This window comes from Falco punctatus (genome assembly GCF_963210335.1).
Source record: "Falco punctatus genome assembly, chromosome: 1".
Classification (NCBI taxonomy): Eukaryota; Metazoa; Chordata; class Aves; order Falconiformes; family Falconidae; genus Falco; species Falco punctatus.
The window spans coordinates 12,800,355-12,822,369 of NC_137580.1; the positions used below are offsets into that span (position 1 = coordinate 12,800,355).

General features: G+C 38.1%; 1 protein-coding gene across 4 annotated transcripts in view; it reads right to left on the minus strand.

The window, feature by feature from the left end:
- The window catches only part of INPP4B (inositol polyphosphate-4-phosphatase type II B), a 356,888-nt gene that overhangs the window by 72,959 nt on the left and 261,914 nt on the right, over window positions 1-22,015 (minus strand). For all 4 annotated transcript variants that reach the window (XM_080403492.1, XM_080403493.1, XM_080403494.1 and 1 more), the window contains 3 exons: window positions 18,875-19,052; window positions 13,269-13,481; window positions 7,050-7,191 (listed from right to left, as the gene is read on the minus strand). In XM_080403492.1, coding sequence (XP_080259618.1) covers window positions 7,050-7,191; window positions 13,269-13,481; window positions 18,875-19,052 — 533 coding nt within the window. The remainder of the gene's footprint in view (window positions 1-7,049; window positions 7,192-13,268; window positions 13,482-18,874; window positions 19,053-22,015) is intronic.

A 22,015-nucleotide genomic window follows, 5' to 3' on the forward strand; every position in this document is an offset into this window, starting at 1 on the left:
CCAAATATCCCTCAGAAGCACCTACTTATAGCAAATACTGCAGCTTTTAAGTTGCTCCTTGAAACTGAGAAGCACTGTGAAACTGAAGCTTATGAAACATAAAAAAAGCATTGTATGTTGAAGCTTGCAAGTAAATTCAGTAGAATTTGGAAAATAAAATTGTCTTGTATGCAAGGGCTAAATATGGAATATTAATAAAATTCATAGGGAGATATTATTTGTAAAGGGACCTTTAAAATACTGGTCTAAATTCAGGTTGACATTATCCTGATCAAACTCGCCACAACATTGTTGATATGTGAGGATACTCCTTGGTTACAAGTCAATGCTTACATGTCTAAAAGAGTGGAGAGAGGTGCAAGATGCCCTACAAGTCCCCCTTCATAAGAAACCTGGCAGCCAGCTCAGAATCAGTTGTAAACAAGATGCAGGGGGCCAACCACAGCTCAGGATCTCTACTCCCACAGAGACTGACGACAGCTTTGTAGAATCTTTGTGGAGTCCCTACAACTTCCTTTGTAGAGAAGGGAATAGTACAAATTATTGCTTGTGTGTTTAACACATTCAAGGACTTAGACACATGTTGACACTTCAGGTGTCAAATTGAAGTTAAAATTGCAGGATTTGCATCCTCAGCACAGTGGAAATACTTTGGAAAATACTGAAGAATTAAATGAATGAGTAAACATATAAAAAAAGACATTAGAAGCAAGAAAAGAAGCAACAAGGAGACTACAGCATGTCTGTCAGGTCACTACAGTTATAAAGGCAGCCTGTCCTGTTTGGAATATTTAGCATTCAAGCAAGAGTGAAAGCCTACAGATGAAGCAAGGAAACTCAATTTAAAAAATGTGCTAATCAGCTGTTGGAAAGGAAACTAAAACAAGGCATAAAAGCCAAACATATTAACACGGAAAATGGAAGGATGAAATTAAAGGTAGTAGTATCATCACTACGTAGTTAGTGTAAGATTAAAACAGGAGTATGTGCAGCAAAGCACTGAGTAAATAACTCCACTTCCATTGCTGACAGAGAGTTGTGGAAGTTCATTTAATGATGGGATTTGCCCTTTGGCTGCTGGAAAAAGCTCTTCAGTCCTATGTTCTCTTCATCAACATGCCTGCACAGGCAAATGACCTGCTTCGCACCCAACTAGTCATTTCTACATGCTAATATTCAAGTTTCAATATGTCAAACTGCATGTTAAATTTGATAAAGTTTGGCACAAAAGCAAGCTCCTGCTCTTTTCAAAGTCAGGCCCATTGAAGTGCTTATTAGAATGTGCTGGTAATCAAACAGAAGCTCTAAAGCTTTGGAATAGCACTCCTATCTCCTTTTGCCCTGGTAACAGAAAAAAATGTCAATTCTGTCACTGCTGTCTGCATCATCTAAAAATCAGTGGAAAGCATTGATGGGTTCAAGTCATCTCAATAAATACATGGTATTAAGTTAAAAAGTAAACATGGAATTAAAAGCAGAAGAAAGCATAATGTCATACTCTTAAAGGAACAGAAGGCCCTGCAGACGGTCGGTGATAAATGTAACAGCAGCTACCCACGACTTAACTTTTCACTGCAGCTAACCACTTATTCTCTTATATACCTGAACACACAGGCAATTCATGATACGATCGAAATAATAAAACTCAAACAACGTAAATGAGTTGTCTTGATATCACAAATCTAACATTAGACAAACTCTCTCTTACAAAGAAAAGGCAAGCAAAACAAACCAAGCAACACAAAAGAGCAGTAAATCCCTCAAAACCAGCATGAAATAATTAACCCACAGAGTCTGAATTTACTTACCTAGGACAGGAATATTCTTCTGAATTTGTTTGTTTGTTTTTTAAGGAAAGTTAAAAACAGACTTCGTAGAGTTCGTGTATTCAACTGTACACCGTAAAAAGGTCAGCCTCGTACTTCTTCCCCTTGCTACTCAGCTCTAGGAGCTCAGTTTAATTCTGGTATGAGGGCTAAGCTCTTTGAGAAAGAATGAGGTTGTATGCTCATAATTCTGCAGCATTTCTCACAGGAACATCAAAAAACCTGCATAAGTCTCCCTGGTATTTCTGCAGTTCATGTAACAGCAGTTTACTTTGCACAGTTTGGGTGTCCAGAAGAACAATTTTGAATTCATCAAGGTTTATTATTCCATTGTAATCATCTGAGATTTTCTACACTGTCATATAGATTAATAGTGAAAATGGAAACCATCTAATCATACATATATAAAGTGTCTCAGCAGCTTTAGTCACAACAAAAACTGAAAAAGGTGGTGATGGCAATAACAGACATAAAGCTGCAGAAATCTAATACACTCAAAACATAGCAGTATTGCATAAACCTCACTCTAGAAGTGTTGTGCAACTAAATAATCTGATATCTTGTTTAAAAAAGTTTGTTGATTCAGTTAAATAGCCTTTCCTTCCCTTACACATTTTTAAGCTTCCATCAATAACTGAACTACTTGGAGAAAGTACTGCTGAAGGGGTTGTTTCACATGCTGAGCTACATATAGCCCAGTTAAGAACCCTATCAAAAAAAGAAGGATAAAACAAAAGTGAAAGGGGGGAAAAAAAAAAAGTGCAGAAATAGAGTTGATGTGAAGACACACTTAAGAGAATGGGAGAAAAAATATCAGGAAAAGGAAGGGAAGAGAAAGATTTTTAGAAGCATTTTGTTTCCTTAAAAGAATAATGCTTGCTACTCAAGCAAACACAGACCAAGGGAGAATTTTTCATCTTCCTGACTAAATGATCACTCACAGTAAAAGCTCTTCTTCTGATGATGCAAACAAAAGTAGAATACAGTTTTATTTCTCATTTATACCAGCATTACATTGGGAGGGATGCACTGAAAGGATGCAGTGCCAATCCCTAGGGCACTGAAAAACAGAGCACTTTAATCTAGACTTATGATGCCCCGTCAGGTATCAGATTCCTCAAGAAAAATTAACCCATATATGCCTATAGCAATGTGGATATGAACAGACGTTCTCCTTCATTCTTGCTAGGAAATATGGCACCAGGTGCTCTTTGCTACCTGTGCTGAAGGTTACCTTTGGCCAATTCATCTGCCCATAAACACAGTTTATGATTCCATCATTTACTTAAGGCAGAATCCAGGCACAACCACACTGCCAACTTAAATTGTTTGAGATAATGTGGTGGATTTTGCATGTAGCAAATTAGGGAGTATTCACACAGAGCCAGCGGAGGAATGGCTGGGTGATAGTTCTGATGTTGTGGTACAAGGAGCAGATGGGAACAACTGCCTCTTTTAGCAGCACAGCTAAAGATGGAGATCTGTCAGGGGCTGTGTAAACATAAGAGCAAACTACTGTGTTTCACTGGCACCTCTAATGCTGCAGGACAGGCTTTCACATTCTGACTCCCACGGAAAATGAAAAGGTAAAATAAGAATTTAATGTTGTTAAGTAGTTCTTCAAGGCAAATTGGCCTAGAGTTACAAGAATACACACACACCCTTTCCAAATCCATCTACTCTTCCTGATTTATCCTGCACAGAAGTCATAATCCTGCAACTGATGAAACCATAGCATGTTACCTTGGTAACTGATAACTCAAATTCAGTCTTAAGAATACACTCAAAGGTCAGACTGCTTGAAAAGTTAGGCTACGGAGGGTATAATTCATGTTGAAAGGTAAGTACAAGAAAAAAGTGCCACTGATATTTCTGATTACAAAGATTCTGTAACAATAAATATAACTATGTTGGGAAAAGAAGAATAAGATCACATGATATCAACACAGATTGCAAATATAAACCTATCTTAGGAATGTCTGAATATATGTTATGGCAACATCTATAGTTACAGGGATATGCTATTGCATCAAATTATTGTCATAACATTTTCTGTCATTTAAAATGAGCATGCATGCATGCATTGACATCTTTTTCATTGTTATATTCTAGAAAAAAAGATTAGTATTAAACCCGTCAGGTTTACTAATATAAGCATACGTTTCATCCCATACTTTACAGCATACTTTTCAATGTTTAGGTCAAAACCCTGGGTATTCCCCATTTTTCTTACAAACAGCAGCACAACTTTCCTTAGGGTCAACTCCAGCACTTGAGGCAGTTTCAGACTCAGAAATCCATCTGTGCCCATACATTTGCAGTGTTAATGAAATACATTATGCTCAAATTATGGTATAATATATAATCGCAAGGTAAGGCAAAATTTTCACGTACATAATGCTTGTGAAATGTATGTAGCATAAAATTCTGTAATTTTAGAAATTTCCTTAGGAAAGAGTTATGAACTCATACAGACAAGCTTTAAATATAAAATGGAGTAGAATTAAGGCAGAATTATAACCCTAAACTTAGAGTCTCAGCCCCTATGTAGATGTTTCACCATGAGTCCTCGGGGCTTCATGCCAAACTTCAGAGAGGGAGATGCAGAGAAAAACAAACATACAAACCCACACTCTCATAGAGAAGTCAAGCATGAAAAATTCCAGCCCCAAAGACAATAGTTTTGAAAACCATTAGGCAACCAACTTCGGCACACACCTGGATGGTTCTTCAGAAAGTTCCATCTTGTAATCTAGTCCTATAAATAAAACTTATTTTAAAACATCTCCATTTCTACATGACCTTGATAGTCCTATAAGCTGTCAAAGGCACTGCACAACACCCTCAGGAAAACATCATTAGGAAAGATGTCTTCGTCAAAAAGCAGAACATGAAAACAAAGTGATCTGCCCCACAAATCTCCTGCAGTGTCCATGTGATGGGGTGTTACCAAACACCCAGCACAACTCAGCAGAAGCACTGATTCTGCTCTCACAGAAGGGCACTTGTACTGGTTCAAGAGAAATAGAGAAGGCCATGAAATGAGGGGAAAAAGAAAAGAATTTATTCCGGTGCCATAACTTCTCGATATTTTTTTGTCCTTGGCCTGCCAGCTCCAAAAGACAACTCCTCAGCTGAATAAATCACATCTAGAATTTTATAACCATTACAATTACTATTATTGCTTAGCAAGAGACACTTTTCATTCTATTTGATGACTATTATAGTACACAAAAGGAAGTAACTTCTAAGGTTTTTTGGCTTTGTGAGCTCAAAGCTCTAACCAATATTTCATTTGCCTGTGTAGGGTGTGAGCCTGAATCAAAGCTAAGAGCACACCTTTTTATAACTAAAATGAAAGACTCAAATGGACTACTTAAACATATTTCACAGCTTAAACAGACCAACAGAGGACATGTTCAGGGGGCTGAAGAGAGTGAAGGAAAATCTGTAAACATTCATGTTGCTAAGCATGTCAGAAAGCATCCAAAGAGAATTATCCTAAACCATGAGGTTTTTTAAGACTGGGGAGGGAGGTGGAAATCTGAAGTTTTTTCCATAACTATGGAATACAGATAAACCGCAGTACATGCATGGCTATATATATATACACACACACAAATGCACTGCAGTAACTTCAGGGAAGTCTGGGTGAAAGTGTACTACTACCTTAGCTGCAAAACTTTTCTAATAGACATACTCGCTTTCTGCTAACAATAGCAGAAAAGCTTGTTAGCACCAGGAGAAGGGAAGGGAGTTAAACACAAGAATAAATATTCAATTCTGTTCTTTTAATCAAAATCAGTATGCTTGGGTTCACTTTCCAGAGGTTCTTTCAAGTTGACAACTAAACCTACCCCACTGTTGAGTATTTGTACCTTCTTATCTGAATAAGGTCGGAAAAATGTAGGAAGCTAACTGTGTTGGTACTTAGCACCTGCAAGCCTTCACTAGAGAACAAAGATGGTATCATCTATCTAACATGGCAGGAATACTGGCCTGGTAGACAGAAATTCAGAGAAGCAAACAGATGAGAAATACTGTGGTCTCTGGACTATTCATACAAAACCAAGTCCAACATGTTTGGCACTGAAAGCAAGAATTCCAGGATGGCAGCAAAAATCTCTCATACTGGTAAAAATATTGACCTTGCAGCTGCATTAAAAATCAGTACTACAACCAAAATCTGTTACACGAAGCTCATCAGTTTCTACAGTTTCAACTACACAGATGATATACAGATGAAAAAATAGTATTAATTCTTGTTATGTAAGAAAGAAATTAGAAATTAGTTTTAATAACTTTACAGTCCTTGATATTACATTTGAGGGGGGTGGGGGAAGAACATATAAAGGAAAATATAGGATAAAATACACAATTTTTTTTAAAAAAGCCAAAATTATACAAAGCTCCATAAAATAAAGTGGTTGTGGCATTTTTGTAGGTTTTATGGGTTTTTTGGTTGGTTGTTTTAACTGAAGAGTGGCACAAGGGCTGGTTCTGATTTCCTTGTATTTGGACTGCTGCCATTATCACTAGGGAGCTGTTTCATTTATTGCAACACACTTGCCCATCAGAAAGTCTTCTCAGACTTACGAAGCAGATCTAATCTAAGCTTAGAGAAAGCAACAAGGAATGCAGCCGTAGGAAATCAGAAGATTTGGTGATAAGGACCTGCTGTGGACAAAGTCCTACTCACATCATCTCATGGAATCACTCTGCTTAGCTGTCAGTATTAACACAGACTGACAACTGTATTCAGGGAAGAATGAATTTTAGCAAGTCAGAAGACAAAAATCAGTGTACCACTTCAGAAAAGTGGAAGGGTTTACAGAAGAATGACACTGAAACAGAATGTTCACCTTTTCTTACAAGTTTCCTATGGGGTAAGATACACTCCATTTTTTTTCCCCTTAAAATGGTATATTCTAGTAAAATCTAAAATTAATTAAACTACATCAGCTTTCAAAGAAAAACACTGTGGTTTCAAAAGGTTTTCATTGTAGCACAAAAAACTGAGCACGGCAAGCAGTTTGAGCAGACAATGGAGCTGTAATTTGATAAATAGCCTTCCATCATACAAGGCTACAGCTGTGCAAAACCTTGCTATCAGAACCCTCATCAAAGATGCTATTGATGCTTCTCTGCATTGTTTTTGTGTAACTTTTCAATTTTTAGTCTAGTCAATGATTTAAAAATAATAATAAAAAAAGGATTGCTTACCACCTGCATGCAACACCTTGCAATCTGCTGCTGAAGGGTCATTTTCACCCTCTTTAACGTTGCTGATGTCTTTTTCGAGGAGTCTGTCCACCATGGCAATAACGCGGTTTAAACTCTTTCCCACATTGGCCCAAACCCTGTCCTGAAAAAAGCATCATTATCACTGCACATTACTTAATAAGAAAAAAGAGAGACAATACTAACTCCTCATTAAACACCTTGCCTTAAAGTGGAGACAGAGGCATGCAAATTACTAGAAATATTGAGCGTCAGCATATTACTATTTTTCTCATTCTTCAACTGCTACCAACATAAGCCTTTTTCATAGAGTTTTTTCTTGCAGTGTAAATGAGTGAACTGAAACCGTTTGGGGTTTTTTAGACACTGGACAACACATATGCTTCAAATTCTACATGAAAATGCATGCAAAGTTTCAGATACAATCACAAGAAACTGAGCAGTTAGTCTATTTGAAATAATACAGCAAAAATGTAGATCTTCAAAGCCTTGCCAAATCAAATCTTGTGTGCAACTGCCAGTTTTGCCATAGTACTTGACAATCTATTTTTGATAATTTAACATACCCTCTATCTTATCACATCAGTTATTCTGACCAGGCAAATGTAAAAATTAGACTGGAATTAGAAACTTGCTGTCATGACATGTTTACTAGGTAATCTCTTGTTTCGTTCTTCACCTTTCACACAAACTGCAGCCATCACACTTAACTGAGTTTATAATAAATACGAGAATTACAATAGATTGACAGAAGAAATTCTGCACAAGCCCAGGACAAAAGAGATAATGCGGAGTGAAAGAGCGAGCTGTTATGGAACACAGATACAGAAAAAGTCCTTCAGGTGCTGGATGCTGCAGAAATTGAAGGTCTTGCACCTACTTTTGTGGGGCTGAGTAAGAAAAAGCAAAAAAACCCAAGCTGTACAAGAAATGAAGCTGTGCACAAGGCTAGCAATCAGACTAAACCCAAAACACAACAAAGGCACAACACCCGCCCCCCCATGTGTATGTTTCAATGTTGAGTCATTCTGAAACTGATGCAGAGCAACCAGTTCGCTTGAGCATTAAACATGGGAAGATAATATCACTGCTTTTCTTCCTACTTTATGACATAATAGCCAGAAGCATTATGTAAACATCAGGCCTTGAGGTTTAAGAATGGAGTTGCAAAAGACAACAAGAGAGAAGGTTAAAGAAAACTGAAAACTCAGAGAAATACCACTGCTCCACAGAAATGGTAACACCTGGGAGTTGGGTGAAGGCAAAGTCAGAACTACTCTCAAGGCAAACATTTAATCTAAGGTTTATTTTTAATTACATGCCACACTTCTTAGGCCATTATCCTGACTAAGGGATCTGATCTTTCCCTGTTCCCTCCACTTGAGAGCACACCCTGAGACAAGCAGGCATCCTGCCCTGAGGGACATGACACGGGCCTGCAGACAGAAGCATGTACTTGCAGAATCTGTACAGCAACAGAGATCCTCTCCTCCAGCTCCCCAAACTTGATTCCTGGAAAGTTCTTGTAGGGCTGCCTTAAGGACAAGTGAGCATCTAGTGTTGTAGCTGGATGTAGAAACTGTGGTTTGATCCTGTCCCTTCATAAACCCATGACTTACTCACACTATGAAAAAGGTATTGATTTAAAAGAGGCAAGAAGCTGGTCACTCTCATGAAGAACTGCATTTAATTCACAAATTGTTTAAGTACTGCATGTACAATGTAACAAGTGGAAATATCTGCACGGGTATGCACAAAACAAACCATTAGACACATGACTATCATTCACATGCATAGATATAATTTAAAGCCAAAGACAGAGGAGAGATATAGATGCCTTCAAAAGTTTCATCCCGTATGTACCTCAAGCATTCCTGAAAAACATCTAGAATGTGGGTGAAATGATTGATTTCCACCACCCACAAGTACTATTTTGGGAAGAAGGATTCTGTGAAGAGCAATGAAATACTGCAAACAGCAAAAATTCTGGCCCCGGGTAGCTGCAAGTTTTACTAGAGAGTAGCAGGGAACTTCAGGTTTTCTAGTCACTGAAGTTGCTGAGGTATATGAACTCAAGTTTCTTAGCGTGGCTTCAGCAACGTAATTTCCCTTGCCTCCCTCTGCTGGGGGAGTTTAATCCCAACACAGAGTGTTAAGCTCTTAATGAGCATCTGGAGTTATTGCACAAGCAACACAAATACGAGTCTTTGTTTCATTTTGGAAAGAACACTTTTCCCTCTTCAAACCAACTATTAACCCAGCATTGAGATGATGTCTATACAATATTCACACAAACATTCCCCGAGGGTTTAGAAGCAAATTCATAAACATCTGTTGCCAGAAAGCTCACTCTTATTATCATATAGCTGCCTTTTTCACATATGGGCAAGTGAGAGGGAGCCAACTCTTTTTCTCCACATAGAAGGTTCCTGGGATTAAAAGCCATCATAGAAGGACAGAAAAAGTAGACGTGTCTATCGTTAATTGTGACGTTATTCTGTCTGAACCAAAGAGGCCCACATTTTTCCAAGAGAGCTGCTGGAATTCTGAAGTTTGTTAAGAATGATTCTTGAGTAAAAAAGCAGTTTCCAATCAACAAGAATCAAGTGACTCCATATTATTCTCTGTGATAAAATAACCATCCAGTTCACACTCTTTGCCATCCTTACTACTCCCATAACATTTTCCTGTAGCCTAGCACACTTTCCACGCGCCTTTCACCTTCCCAAGTGGCCTATTTTCAATTTGCTTAAGAACTACCTCATAAATGTTCATTTTGCTGCATGTGCCAGGTTAAAGGACAAAATCAACCACAGCCTCTCAAGTAAGCAGTCCTATAAGGCCTCTGTGTGAGCGGAGGGATCAGAAGAAAATGTCTTATTTCTTGATATGCTGAAGTACTAAGACCTTAGATTCCCAAGCAGGATGCTTCTTCCCTGACACCAGTTTTCCCACCAGTTGCTTTGGAGCTAACTGGATGGTAAGTTTACGACTGTGGTGTGAAAGAACAAGAGAAACAAGGTGTCTGGCTCCCTCTCGTTACTGCTTCTTTAAGCTCAAAAGTCAAACACATGACAGGGAACGTGGAAATCTGTAACAGGGCTTGACCCTCTTGGGACAAGGCAACAACATATTGACATCATCCACTTCTTCCAACTTTCAGGAGCCATTTGGGATGTTAAGAAGTCCCAGCACATGTGGCTAGGTGTTACTAGTTCGAAATGGCCATAGTTGCTCTTCTCTTGCCACCTCTGCTGTAGCACTGGCACACGTGCATGCATACTTATAATGATCTCCGTGAAGAGCTAGGCCTTGCCATCACAGAAGGATGGACACTTTTCTTAGGACGTTTAAAAACAAACCTGTAAAAGAATTCTATTTCATCCACCCAATTAAAAAAAAAAAAAAAGTAACTGATTTCCATTTGCTCTGTAAGTATTGTTAAAGGGCAATTCAACTCCCTCATTTCACCGAACAGGAGTAGAAACTGTTGTCCTGTCATTGCACCTGACTGGATGTCTTCCTCCTAAGCACTGCGGGTCAGTGGAGTCCCAGAGGCTGTTTTTCTGTTTTTAAAGGATTCTCAGGCTTTCTAAATTCACTACAGAGCTCCTTAGACATCTCTTTTCCCTCAACATACACCACTGCAGTTGCATGCTTTAGTTGTGCCAAGTATGAGAGAGCAACTGCATTCCCCAGTGCTATGAAGATACCGTGTCCTGCCTCCTTCATATGGGTTGATAGCCCCATATTGCTTTAAGGTCTTTTTGAGGTATGCTTATAAATAAAGCAAATATCTTAACTAATGTGCATAACTAACACCCTTTTTTGATGTGACAGTGCTTTGGAGTAGAATGTATTGCACACAGGTCAGTATTCAAGATGCCTGCCTGAGTACCACGTCAGTATTGGTACATTACTTGTTGGAAATGCCATTTTGCCTGTTCTTTGTAGCTCCAACCATGGCGAGTAGCCAGTCAGAAATGAGAGCAGAAACAGCTCCACATGGCAACGTGCCTACCTTTTCTTGTGCTATACAGGACAACATGCTTTGTTCCCTCCTGCAGGGAGGTTCTAGGATAGTGGAATCAGCTGGCTAAGGAAGAGACTATCTACCCAGAGGCAATCTAAAACTCTCAAGTTAATTGTTTTTCCTTCAACAGCAATGCTTTGTACTGATGTAAACAGCTGAAACCATACTGCTGTCAGTTACCCTGGGATGAGTATTTGTACTTGGTATCAAGGAGAGGTACAACAAAGTATTGCTATGAAGAAATTGGCTTTTTGGAAAACACTCGTCACTCAGTGAAAGGGCACCCTGCACAGTTAAGCAAATGGGAATTATTCCTCAGATACAACTTTGGATGCCAGAGAAGTGAGTGGATCTCACCTAGTTTTTGAACGCTGCCTTGTATTCATTTTCATGATGGTTGTAAGGTAATGCAGTCATTGGAAGTGGATGGAACAGGGTCAGCTTAAAGAGTTTTTGATATCACTGATTAGATTTCAGGCAAAATTAAAATTGAAATTCCAATTGCAAACTGCAACTCTAGTGCTTGATAATAGTGTGTGTGGAAAACAACAGAGGAGGATATAGTACTGTGCATACAAAGCAATGTATCTCAAAGTTTTTTTCCTTTATAGTTAACTTTCAGAGTAGATTAAGCATTTTTTCAAATTTTAAACTCATTTATTCTTTCTCTTTTCATCATGCTAATGACAATTTGATCATTAAAACTCATATTATTCATTACCACCATTGACAGAAAGAACTGAAAAATAATGGAAGCGTGATCTTTCATATGAGAAAAAAACAAATTTTCTCTAAGATTTATACTGTCTCAAGTTTGACAGTGACTCTGACTCAGTTTAACTCAGAAAATACTTAGATACACTTAACTTTGATCAAGCAGGTAATCTTATTAATTCAGCAGAAAAAATATTTACACTTTAAACTAATATGCTTATATGTTTTAATAGATGAGGACCAAGTACCTGGCAGAAATATTTTTTTTTAAAAAAATCGATAATGAAACACAGCGAAGTTAGTTTCTCTGCAGAAAAGCTCAATTAAAGTACTAAATTAAAATACAACTTGCACAAAAAGGCCATTTTTCCAATGCAAAATTTCTCCCTTTTATTAAATCTATGGTGGTATTTATTTTTCTGACTGTTTCAACAGCTGGAAACAAACATTTTGGCTTTGATTTCAAGGAAAGATGAACCATTCTAGCCCCTCAGGTTGTTGAGAAAACATGAAAAAGTGAATTCAAGCCTCTAAAACCAGATGACATAAAAGAATGAGTTAGTTATTGTTTAAATCTAATGACTACTTAATGCATGGGGGGTTGGAAATATTTCTCTTTTCTCTAGAAGAAATATATTTATCTTCCATTATTTGTGGTATGGATAGAAATTACAGTTCAGGTGTAAGTACTGTAGTGCACAAGTAATTAATTATATAGAAAAGAGATTCATATGCTTGCATTCTTTACATTTATGAGAATGCAGTGATGAACTGAAAGTATGAGCCTGAACCAAGTAAAAATAGCTTAAGTTCAGGGTGTATGTAAAAAAGAAGCAGATCCATCAAACACATCCATCAAAATAATTTACAAAATTTCAGCCATATACATAATATAAATCTTTGAAAGATATGCTAAGAATGTTAAAATCTAAAAGCCATGTTTAATTCTTTTACACAGTCTCAGACATCCTCTAAGAACAGTCTTAAGGGAAAAGAGCTCTGTTTTGCTAAGGGCTAATTCACGTGTATTTTAAACCATTTATGTTCAGCCTTGGGGGGTGGGGGGAAAGAATTTTCCTTCCTAATAGCACATGTTGTTCCAGTATTCTTAAATCTGCCTAACTTGCAAAAGGAACTAAAGAGCAAAGAAAGGCTATTTTCCTCTCTGGGCAAGAAATACTCATCATCCTCACTGCTACATGTACAACCAAGCAGTCACTCAGGAGCACACCGTACTTACAAAAATCCTTTCAAGTTCATTTCAGAATATACAATGCATCTGAAAAATATTATTTCACGGTTTTGCTCCCCTCTTGCCACCCCCCCTCCCCACCCCCTGCCACCCCCACCCCACCCCCCATAAGAAATGACAGGGACATTTAAGGCTTTTATTTGTTTATGCTGATTTGTAAGGTTAGGGATTGAATACCAGCCAAGAGTGTCTGACTACTTACCCACTCCTCCTCATCGTACTCGGAATGATGGGGTATAGAGTCCTGTCTTTTAATCTGAGAAGGATGGCCCTGATGCTGCAGATCACCCTCCTCTTCTGCATTGTTTCTAGGCACAGCTGGTTTCTTGAGGACACAGCCAGGCCGGGCTGTGTATAGTGCTAAAAGGGCACTTCTGACCAGCTGATCCTTAAATGCATGCACAAATAACTCTGTCTAGAAAAAAACCCAATGAATGAAAAGGTTAATCCAAAGAATGCAATACTGCAACACAGCTATAACACTGAACTACCCTTAGGCAGAGCGGTTATTTGTTTCAGGCTGGCCTGAGAGGCAGAAAACAAAGCAGACCAACAAACAATGAGGAACAATTCAAAAGTTTCAGGGACACCATCACATTCTACAAAGCCAGAGTTTGAAGGATTAACACAAAAGTACAGTATCTGTCATAGATATCATCAATTTTTTCACACAATCCTATTCTATTTGAGTTCCAAATTTTGCCTGCAGAGATGAGCCTCTACAAGAACAAGTTCCAAGACTAACCAACCACTGCTCAATAATTTCCAAGTAAGTGTCAGATAAAATGTGATTAACAAATTTAAGGATCTTCTTAAAACCAGACCATTCTACACTGCTGAGATTGCAGTAGCGGCAAATGCAGGGTTTCCAGAGATAAATGTGCGTACCTGTAGGCATCAACCCAGAAATCAAGGCAGGTGATGACAACCAATTTCTACATTTATTTTACTCATTTTTAAAGAAAGGAAACCTTGAAGTAGTTTTTCCGGGCTCTCTGAAGATGTTATTCAATCACTGTATCATTTTTCTAAATCCTTCTTGTTGACTGTGACAGCAGGAAGTTTACTGTATTTTTAAAAACCTCCAGCCTCCCCTGCATGATTTTTCTCCCTTCCACCCCAACAAGAAAAGGAAAATGCTTTCTGCATATGGTCTTTAGCATCTCTGTACTCTCTCTATGCAACAGCACTTGCAGTTGCCGCCATTCTGCCATGCACGCCCATCTGCTGCAGTCACACAACACGTGGCCCTGTCTCCACCATGTCTCTTACTTCGGAGTTGGCTGACACGACTTACTGAACAGGAGAGGGTGAGCGCAAAGATGTTTCCTTTCACTACAGGGTGGCAATCACTAGCAAAGCCACAGTGACAGACAGCTGGGGCGAGTCACGGTTTTGAACATTCGACAGGGTTCATCTGTCCAAGCAGGGGGAGCATGCACCCTGACACTATACCACATCTACCACACCTGACCCAGGCTGCCAGAGCTCCCCTCCTCAGTCAGAGGCCCTGGTTCACAGGTGATGATGAAACAGTTTCACATTTCTCTCACAGCCCAATTACCTGAATTTATTTATTGCAGAGTAGTGGGATTTAGCTGCCTTCCTATTTACCCAAAACATAGTGGATTGTCATGTGCAGATTCAGATGCTGAACTGCCTTTATGCACACAATCTTAATTAGACGGGCATGCGGAAACATATGTAGCTAAGAGTCAGAGCAACCAGCCTGAACAAGCAGTCACACAAAGCTAGGAAATTATAGAAATAAAGGTTGCCCAGCCAAGCTTCATTCAGCCCTTTCATGCTTCTTATGCAAAACCTGGAGGAGAAGTAGCAAAAAACCCCCCAAACCAAACAAGTTTCAAGTGTCAGCATCTATCTCCCTGTAAATCTTTCTCAAAGTTTTTCTGCACTTCTTACTTCTGTTCTTAGCCCATCCCTTTTTGCTAGTACTTACTCCCCTTTTGGACACCTCTACTCCTACGCAATTTATTTTTCTGGCTTTCCTAGCTCAATATGCCCTCAGAAGTTTACTGACATTTAGACCACAACGCTCTAAATAACTGGTGTCTTAAAGCTCCAGCTGCTGGGTTAGGCACATGCCTGAGAAGTTTCTCCTTCTTCCTGTTTTCATGATATTTAGGACATGGTTGCACATAGAAAGGCTGAAAATTTGCTGCAAATAAAACTCCAAAGTCTTAAAAATAAGAATCTCAGGGATATCTAAGCAAAGTTATGGGTTTTTTAAACCAACATCAGGACTTCCTTCAGAGTTCAGCTGGGATTCTTTAGTGATTAGGCTTGGTGACACTACTCATCTCCCCGGCAATTTCACCAGACCTATTCTGTATCCTCCTTACTAACTTGGTGCCTGAGGGAATGGGTGCTTAAACAGCTGCAGTTTTCTTATACATAGCCCTGCAGGTCTGCCTCATGGTTGCCCTGAAATGCATCATAGGACAATTTCACTTTTCTACATTTCTAGCCTTCATGTGTTGTGTGCTTAGATAGTAGGTACTCTTTGGGGAGTACTGCTATAAAACCTTATCAAACTTCTATAAAGCAGAGGCAAAGTGAGACTTGTGGAGTTGACTTTTCTTGCATGGTAACAACAGAGCTTCTCTTCAAGATGGTTCTACAGTTTGTCACGGTTTTGCTGAGGGTCTGTACCTCCCCCGCTCAAAGTCTGCTTGAGATCATTTCAGGTCTCTGCACCAGGCATGGTAGACTCAAAAAAGCTTTAAATTTCAGAAAAAAATTAAGTATTGGACACCTTGAAGTAACGAATGCCCACTATGGCTGTAATGCATATTAGGTAACTAGCTGTTTAAGTAATTTAATCTAATATCAATATTTTATAGGGAAAAATAATTTTAAAAAGCAAACTGGCATGGAAGTGAACCTCCTTTTTTTTCATATAAAAACTAAAGTGCTTCTCTAATTAAATTCCATTCAGGGATTCCATTGGTTTAACAACAATCTACATTTTAACTGCATTTTCTTACAGCTCAGTACAGCTAAATTTGCAGAACATCGCTATTTATAAAATCATATTGAAATCACGAAATGAGTCTATACAAAGAAATGAAAACTTTGCAAATTCTTTTAGATACTTGACTAAAGAATATTTCTGCAAACAAAGATAGGCATAGCTGGAAAATGAATTTATCAAGCCTTCTGCAAGCTGCAAATGCTGATATACTTGTCGACAGCTAAAGGCTTCCTTAATCAATTAACAGAAAGTGTTGATAAAAGGTTAGTCTCAGGAAAACACTACAGTAAACTGCAAATCATCTATGGAGCAGTAAAACCATGCTTAATATGAGAGAATAAGCTCAATTTACGAAGCAGCAGTGGAATTACTTGATTTAATTTTCCACTTTCAATACATGGAGCCAGTCCTTCCATTTCTAAAGTAAATCCTTAACTGTAATTGACATTATTGATAGCTCAGATGTACTTGCTGCTACCTAATGTTTTTAGAAAGATTTATTCTATATATATCCCTCAGATGTACTCGCTGCTACCTAATGTTTTTAGAAAGAATTATTCTATATATCAAGCTTAACATTATTTTTAAATAAAAAGTGATATGCTTTTTAATAAACTTGAGGGATTTAATCACCTGGCAAATCATTTTTATGATTTCTTCAAACACTGGTTTAATTTCTAAATTTCTATCAAGTTAAAACTATGAGAACATTTTTTTTTTAAATAGAAAGTATACAAAAGGTGCAAGAGCAGAAGCACCTCATATGCCTCAAGCATACAGGTAGGCATCATGTAATTCTAGTCAGAAGAGCATGCCAACCTATCTTAAATATAACCAGGAACACTCTGTTGGTCTTGGTTCTCCCACACTGAACCAGAGAGTATACCTATACAGATAACCTATATAGATAGGTTATCTTAGGATATCAAGATGATGCTTTGTTTTAAATATGAGGGATCTAATTTCAGAACTATGTGGGTTCACACAATTTGGGTTTTTGAAACTTAATAGTGCCCTTCTCTAAAGTTGCTTCTTGGCCTTTCCTTTCCTCCCCAACTCTCTTCCCTTCTTTACAAGCAGATATCCCTCCACACTAGTTTCTTGAGCAGTTGTTCCACCTTCTTTCTCAATTATCTGCCTTCTCCTCAGAGTGCATTTGGGAATAGACAGAGAAGCAGATATTCAACTGTTCATTCAGCAGCTGTCCAGACAACTGCATTCATCTCTTCCAATCAAAAGGTGGAGGCTGGATAGATAGTATGGGCTGTCAGGTGGACTACATCAGGTGAGACTCCTGCTTCCACATCTGGGAAGCTGTGCTCATGTACTAACCAGCAATTTAATCCTGGCCCTGAAAAGTTGATATGAACATTTACAACTAAATCACCAGCTATAAATTTAAAAGATCTGTGACTTTTCCAAACTGAATTGATTGTCTTTGTTGGCCCTTTTCTATAGTCAGACTCTCCAATAGGCCACGGTTCAAACGGCAGGTTAGTATCATAGCTCCTTGCAGCCGCTCTGAAATCATCCGCTCCTCCTGCTCAGACAGGCAAAGATGGGAAGAGCAAAGCAAACGGCTATAGCTAATATATGAATTCCCCAGCAAACCAGGTCTTGAATCTTCAGAACAAACGCTTCTTTGACTTGTTTTACTTGTGCATGCATATTTCTTTGAACTAACCACTAATAGAGCAGCTCCACCTATTCTATGCACAATAAAGAACGGCCTCCAATACACTATAATTGCCACAACCCCCTCCTAAATTCCTCCCTTTCTTTTCCAGGCTGGATTCTACTTTCTTATATCATTCCTGTAATTCACAGCGACTTCAGTGTTCTCAGAGTTACTTTGGATTTAACATCTGTAACCGAGAGCAACGTTTATCTCCCCCGTGGCTCCAATGCAATGCCTTCACAGTATGCAGCTGAGCTCAATATTCAGGTTTGAAACTCTCCCATTGAACAATGTACTGCTGGGATAATAGTGCTCAACAGACCACAGGGGTTGCCACTTCCCAATAGCTGAAGATATATTGAAATGATTATTGATAGTGTTATTAAGTCATATTGAGATCACATTACAGAAGGTATGGCCCATGAAGCAATGGGAAACTTTTTTCAAGCCCTCTGGTCATAGCTATAGTGCCTAATATTTTTATAGGCTAACATATGCTTAGAAGTACTTCAGACTTCAGCTAATCTCTAATATCACTCTGTGAGACAAGTGGAAAATACTATCTTCCTTAATTTAGAGCTAAAGAAACTAAGATGAGGAAGAGCCTACAGCTACAGAGGAATATAATAGGAGAAAAAGAATTAAAATTTGAGACCTCCTGGTGCCAACTTCCTAGCTTCTCCTTCCAGACTATATCACCATTTTTGATAACACTGTATTGTTCTAAAGCTTATGCACAAACCTGGCTTGAACTACATCCCACAAGTAGCAGTTTGATGTATCACAGAAAGAGAAACAAAATAACCTTTTATCATAACACAAAATTAATTACAATAATCTATTTTCTATAAACCCCAGTATGTGAACACTAGAGGATAACAATGACACATGAAATTAAATTAATTATACTTTCAAATAAAGACAACCTTTATAGATTTCCTTAATTTTTCTATGCAAAAAGCCTACAGAAATGCTAAATAACATTCTTTTTCTAATAGCAATGTTTTGAAGTTCATTTTAGAAGAGCTTATTTAACATTTCCTGATGCTGTGAAAGTCAATTTATGCAGAAAAAAAACCAGCAGTTAGAGACTTGGTTATTCCATTTTCCATTGCAGCAAAGATTTGAATCTTACTTTTTCTGAAAGCATCTTTAAAGAATTCTTCAAGCTGTCTGGAGAACGCTGGCTTGCAGAATTAAGCAGCAGGTCTGCATGGCTTGATATGAGAGGTTGTAGATGATTGATGTTGCTGAGAACTTCTTTTGCCTTGGCTGTGTTTTCAGGTGAATAGTAAATACACTGGTATCCAGTACTGTAATAACAGAGAGAGAGTCACATAATGTCAAAATAATTTCTGCTATTAATAACAATGCTTAATGTGCTAAAAATCTTAGTTCTAGTTTTGCAAAAGAATTACAGATACCTGAACTTCACTGATATCACTGAAACCCTCTTTCCTTTAATGGTAAAACCAAATCCTTGCTTGAACAGTAAAAGGTAACAGACTGCCCACCATCAAACACTCCAAGTAGTACTGTTCAACCTAATCACGTAATCAGCAATTAATATTAACCTAAGAAAAATGGGGTTTTATTTATTTATTTTCAAAAATGTAATTCTAGAGAAACAGGTTTCACCTTGTCAGGTAATAATCACAAAGAGCATAAGGTTCTTTGTTTTTCCAGTGAATTGCCCATCACATTATTAATTACCTCACTAGGTCTTTCAAAACGAGCCATTAATGTTTAATTGATCAATGGCCCACACTACGTTTCAATAACCAGATAACCAGTTATCTGCAATAAAAAAACCCCATGTTTAGTTTGCAAGAAAAGACACAGAAATGGCGTGTGAGAGTTAATTACTACAAAACCACACAAGTGCACACTGAAAACTTCCTACTTCCCTTTTAACTGTTCAGAAACTACAGGAATTCTTTTGCACAACTTCTTTTGTTTCCCTTGTTTTTTTCCCCCAACACTTACTAACTATGCAATATCCTTTTATACCATTATTCCAAAATTCCATTTTAGACAGCATGCATACACCTACTGGTTCTTTGCTGTAATATACATTTCCCCACCTAAATCTCTTGTCCATAATCCTTCTCTTTATAAAGCCCTGCTTCAGTCTTTCAGAGAAACTAACAAAAATCTTTTGCAGTTTCAGATCAACCCATAACGCAGGAAAAAAAATGCAACTGTGAAACTTCTGGAACATTACCAATGCCAAAGCAATGTAGATACTACTCCCCAGTTGGTTCTGTATCTCTTTTCTTTCCTTGTGTCTATTTGCCATACATCTTTCAGCCTCTTCCACCCTTTCCCCAATGACTTCAGTTTTTCTTAATTTCATATATCAAGACCTGAATTTTGACACTCATCCAATCCTTTGAACTTCACGTATTGCTTTTCATTTCAGTCTTTTTCCAGACCTCTTCACTCCCCCATTTCCCCTTTGTGTCCTCTAGTGTCCCTTCCAGTTTCTCCTCAATGGTTTTCTACAATTTAGAAATTAAATTTAACTCAATAAAGGACATATGCAATACACATTCAGAAGTCCAAATGAAGTCACCTCCATAAAACTTAAAAGGCTTAACTTTTGGCAAAAACAGACAGATTCAAGACGTCTTAAAACTAAGCCTCTTGCTTAGATACTTGGCCGAGTTACAGTCCCAAGTTCCACAATACTCCATCCTGTTTTTCTGTCTTTCACCAGTGCCTCCGTTTTTAGATACAATTCCTTGTAGAGGCAGTCAGAATGAATGGCATCTGAATCAGCAAAGCTTTGCCATGATCAGTCATGCTACCAGCCACATGTCTCCTACACACAATCACTATGTCTCCAACACACAATCCATTATATGAGTTGCTAGACTGATGAGTGCAGTGGTCAGAATCATGAATATTTCAACAAAATTAATTGTATAAACTGTCTGTCCTAATGAATTGAGAAAAAAAAAAAAAAAAAAAATCACCGTCCCTCTGAGAAATGAGGAAATGGACACAGCTCTGGCTTCAAGGTGGCAACACTGTTAGTGAAATTCCCTTCCAAAGTTACATCTATCTCTACATTCACTGCAACCCTCAAGCTGTCAGACTCCCTAGACAGGGCAGGGTCGAAGAGTAACAGTCTATGTTAATTGTAGCAAAGACACAGTCTTAAAAGTCTTGATACTTGGCAGCATGGAAGAATTTTCTCCAATTCCCCATCAGGCTTCTCTCTCCCTCTATTAAACAGCCTTTTTGCAGGCTGAATCTGGCTTACACTGTTATCAAGTTCACCATGCACATACTCCTTTCTGGGATTCCCCTCAACCTTTAATTCCCAGATAATTTTCACTGATCTCCCACAGCTCTAAGCTTCACTGAATATTGCAGCAGAAAAGCTACAGCCAATTCTGTAAGAAAAGAGGAAAGACAGATTCTAAACCTGTGGGTAGTTCTCATTTTAATAGAGTCAATCACAGCTTTTAACTAAAAGACATAGTGAAGAGAAGGACTCTTTCTTCAGAATGTTCTACCAGACCTCATTATTTAGCTAACATTAACATTTCCTGAGCCTCAGAAAGCATGAGACGACTCCAAATATTCAGTTTCTTTCAGAATTTGAGGGCAGCTTCCCCCTCTCCCCAAGAAAATGCACAATTATTTTTCAAAAAGAACAGGTTTGGGAGTACCTGAAATTTCTAATTGTTGTGTCTCAACACTGTTAAGGCTGACTACCCTGAGATTTTCTGTGGCCTTCACATTTGTGAAAAGACATTACTAACTTCCAATTCAATTAAATTAGTTTCCTTATAAATAATAATTTTTAGAGCTTGCTGATACACATAGCTATGATATATAAGTAGTATTACTTAAAAGAAGTAGGTGGTGATAAAATATATGGAGAAATGTTTCACAGGTGTCCTAATGCAGAAATTAGATGAAGGGAATTACAAGAAAGAAGAAACTTTTGCATTAGGACAAAGGCCACATGGGTAGGTCCAGTGCAGGAAATCAGCAGCACTATGAAAACCTACCTTTGATATGTAAAATATGTTATTAGTCATGCACCTTTTGAAAAACTCTATAATAATGTCTTCTGGGTTAAGTTTCAAAGCTTCTACTAAGCATATAAACCCACACTTAATCGTTTCCATATATTGGCACCATCATTAACTATGTACACAGGACTGCAGTGGTCATTTCAGTTTTAAAATTGCTTTAATGACATAGTCATGTAATTTTAATAAAGATGACATTGACTACATCTGCGATTTTAACTCTAAAT